Source organism: Naegleria fowleri, assembly GCF_008403515.1.
Source record: "Naegleria fowleri strain ATCC 30894 chromosome Unknown tig49, whole genome shotgun sequence".
Lineage (NCBI taxonomy): Eukaryota > Heterolobosea > Eutetramitea > Acrasida > Naegleriidae > Naegleria > Naegleria fowleri.
In genome coordinates, this window is record NW_025407981.1 from 57,301 (window position 1) to 58,306 (window position 1,006).

A 1,006-nucleotide genomic window follows, 5' to 3' on the forward strand; every position below is an offset into this window, starting at 1 on the left:
CTTTTTTCCAACTTCTTGCCATTTGTCTTCAACGTTTGTTGCCAAGTCAGTGGCGGTGGCAACTTCAGAAGACTCTTCTTGTTGATCCTTCTTGTTCTTCTTGGTTGAAGATGGACTCTTTCTGCCCAATGTTTTCTCAGTTTTCTTGAGTTCCTCATGAAGTCTTTCCAACAAATAAGTCAAAAATTCATGAGCATCATGTTGAGTACCCAAGAGGAAGGAGTCTTCCAAGTTTGTGGAAGATTGTTGAACATAGTCCACAATATAGGAAGGAGTTAACTTTTCATAAGAAGCATTAATAAAGTATTTTCTTTCTTTTTGTTCTCCATTTTGAGAACGAGCACCTTTCATGACTTGGAATTCATTGACCAAACGTGCCATCTTATTTGTGAGCGGATATTCATCATTGTCAAGTGAAAGCTTTCCAAGTCTCTTCATTAAATGATAAAAGTGAGGAAGGCTGACCAAGCTTTGCAAAACTGCATTCATATAACAAGAATTGTTAATGTTGGTCATACCTCTTGGTTGAATAAAGACACCAACTTCATCCAACAAATGTTGGTCAACTTCAACCTCTGTGGATCTGAGAATATTCTTTCCAGACTCGAAATCCTTCTGTGGTTTGGAACTTATTTGCTTGGTACCATTGATGTCGGAAGAGGATGGTTTCTTAGTAGCAACCACATTCTTCTTATCTTGTTTCTTCTTGTTGTTGGTTGAATTATCAGCAGCTCCGCTAGAACTGGTGGCATCTTGAGATGCGACATTGGCCGTTGGTTTCAAAAGGGAAGCCCAATCACTGAGGGCAGCACTAGTAGTAGAAGCCTCAGCAGCAGGTGAAGCGAAAACTTTCACTTGTGCAGGCTGAATGACAGTTTCTGTTGTTGTTGGCTTTTCTTCCTTCTTGACTACTTCCTTATTGTTGCTGCTAGAGTTGTTGTTGTTATTCTTCTTCTTTTCTCCATTTTCGAAATTCTTCTTTGGCTTTCTCTGGAATTGTCTTCCT

General features: G+C 39.5%; 1 protein-coding gene across 1 annotated transcript in view; it reads right to left on the reverse strand.

Moving 5' to 3' along the window:
- Window positions 1-1,006, reverse strand: part of FDP41_006055 (uncharacterized protein) — a gene marked incomplete at both ends in the record, with an annotated part of 1,777 nt that extends 771 nt beyond the window's left edge. Inside the window, one exon of the mRNA XM_044709648.1 lies at window positions 1-1,006. This exon is cut by the window's left edge and continues 771 nt beyond it. Within this exon, the coding sequence (XP_044559663.1) occupies window positions 1-1,006 (1,006 nt within the window).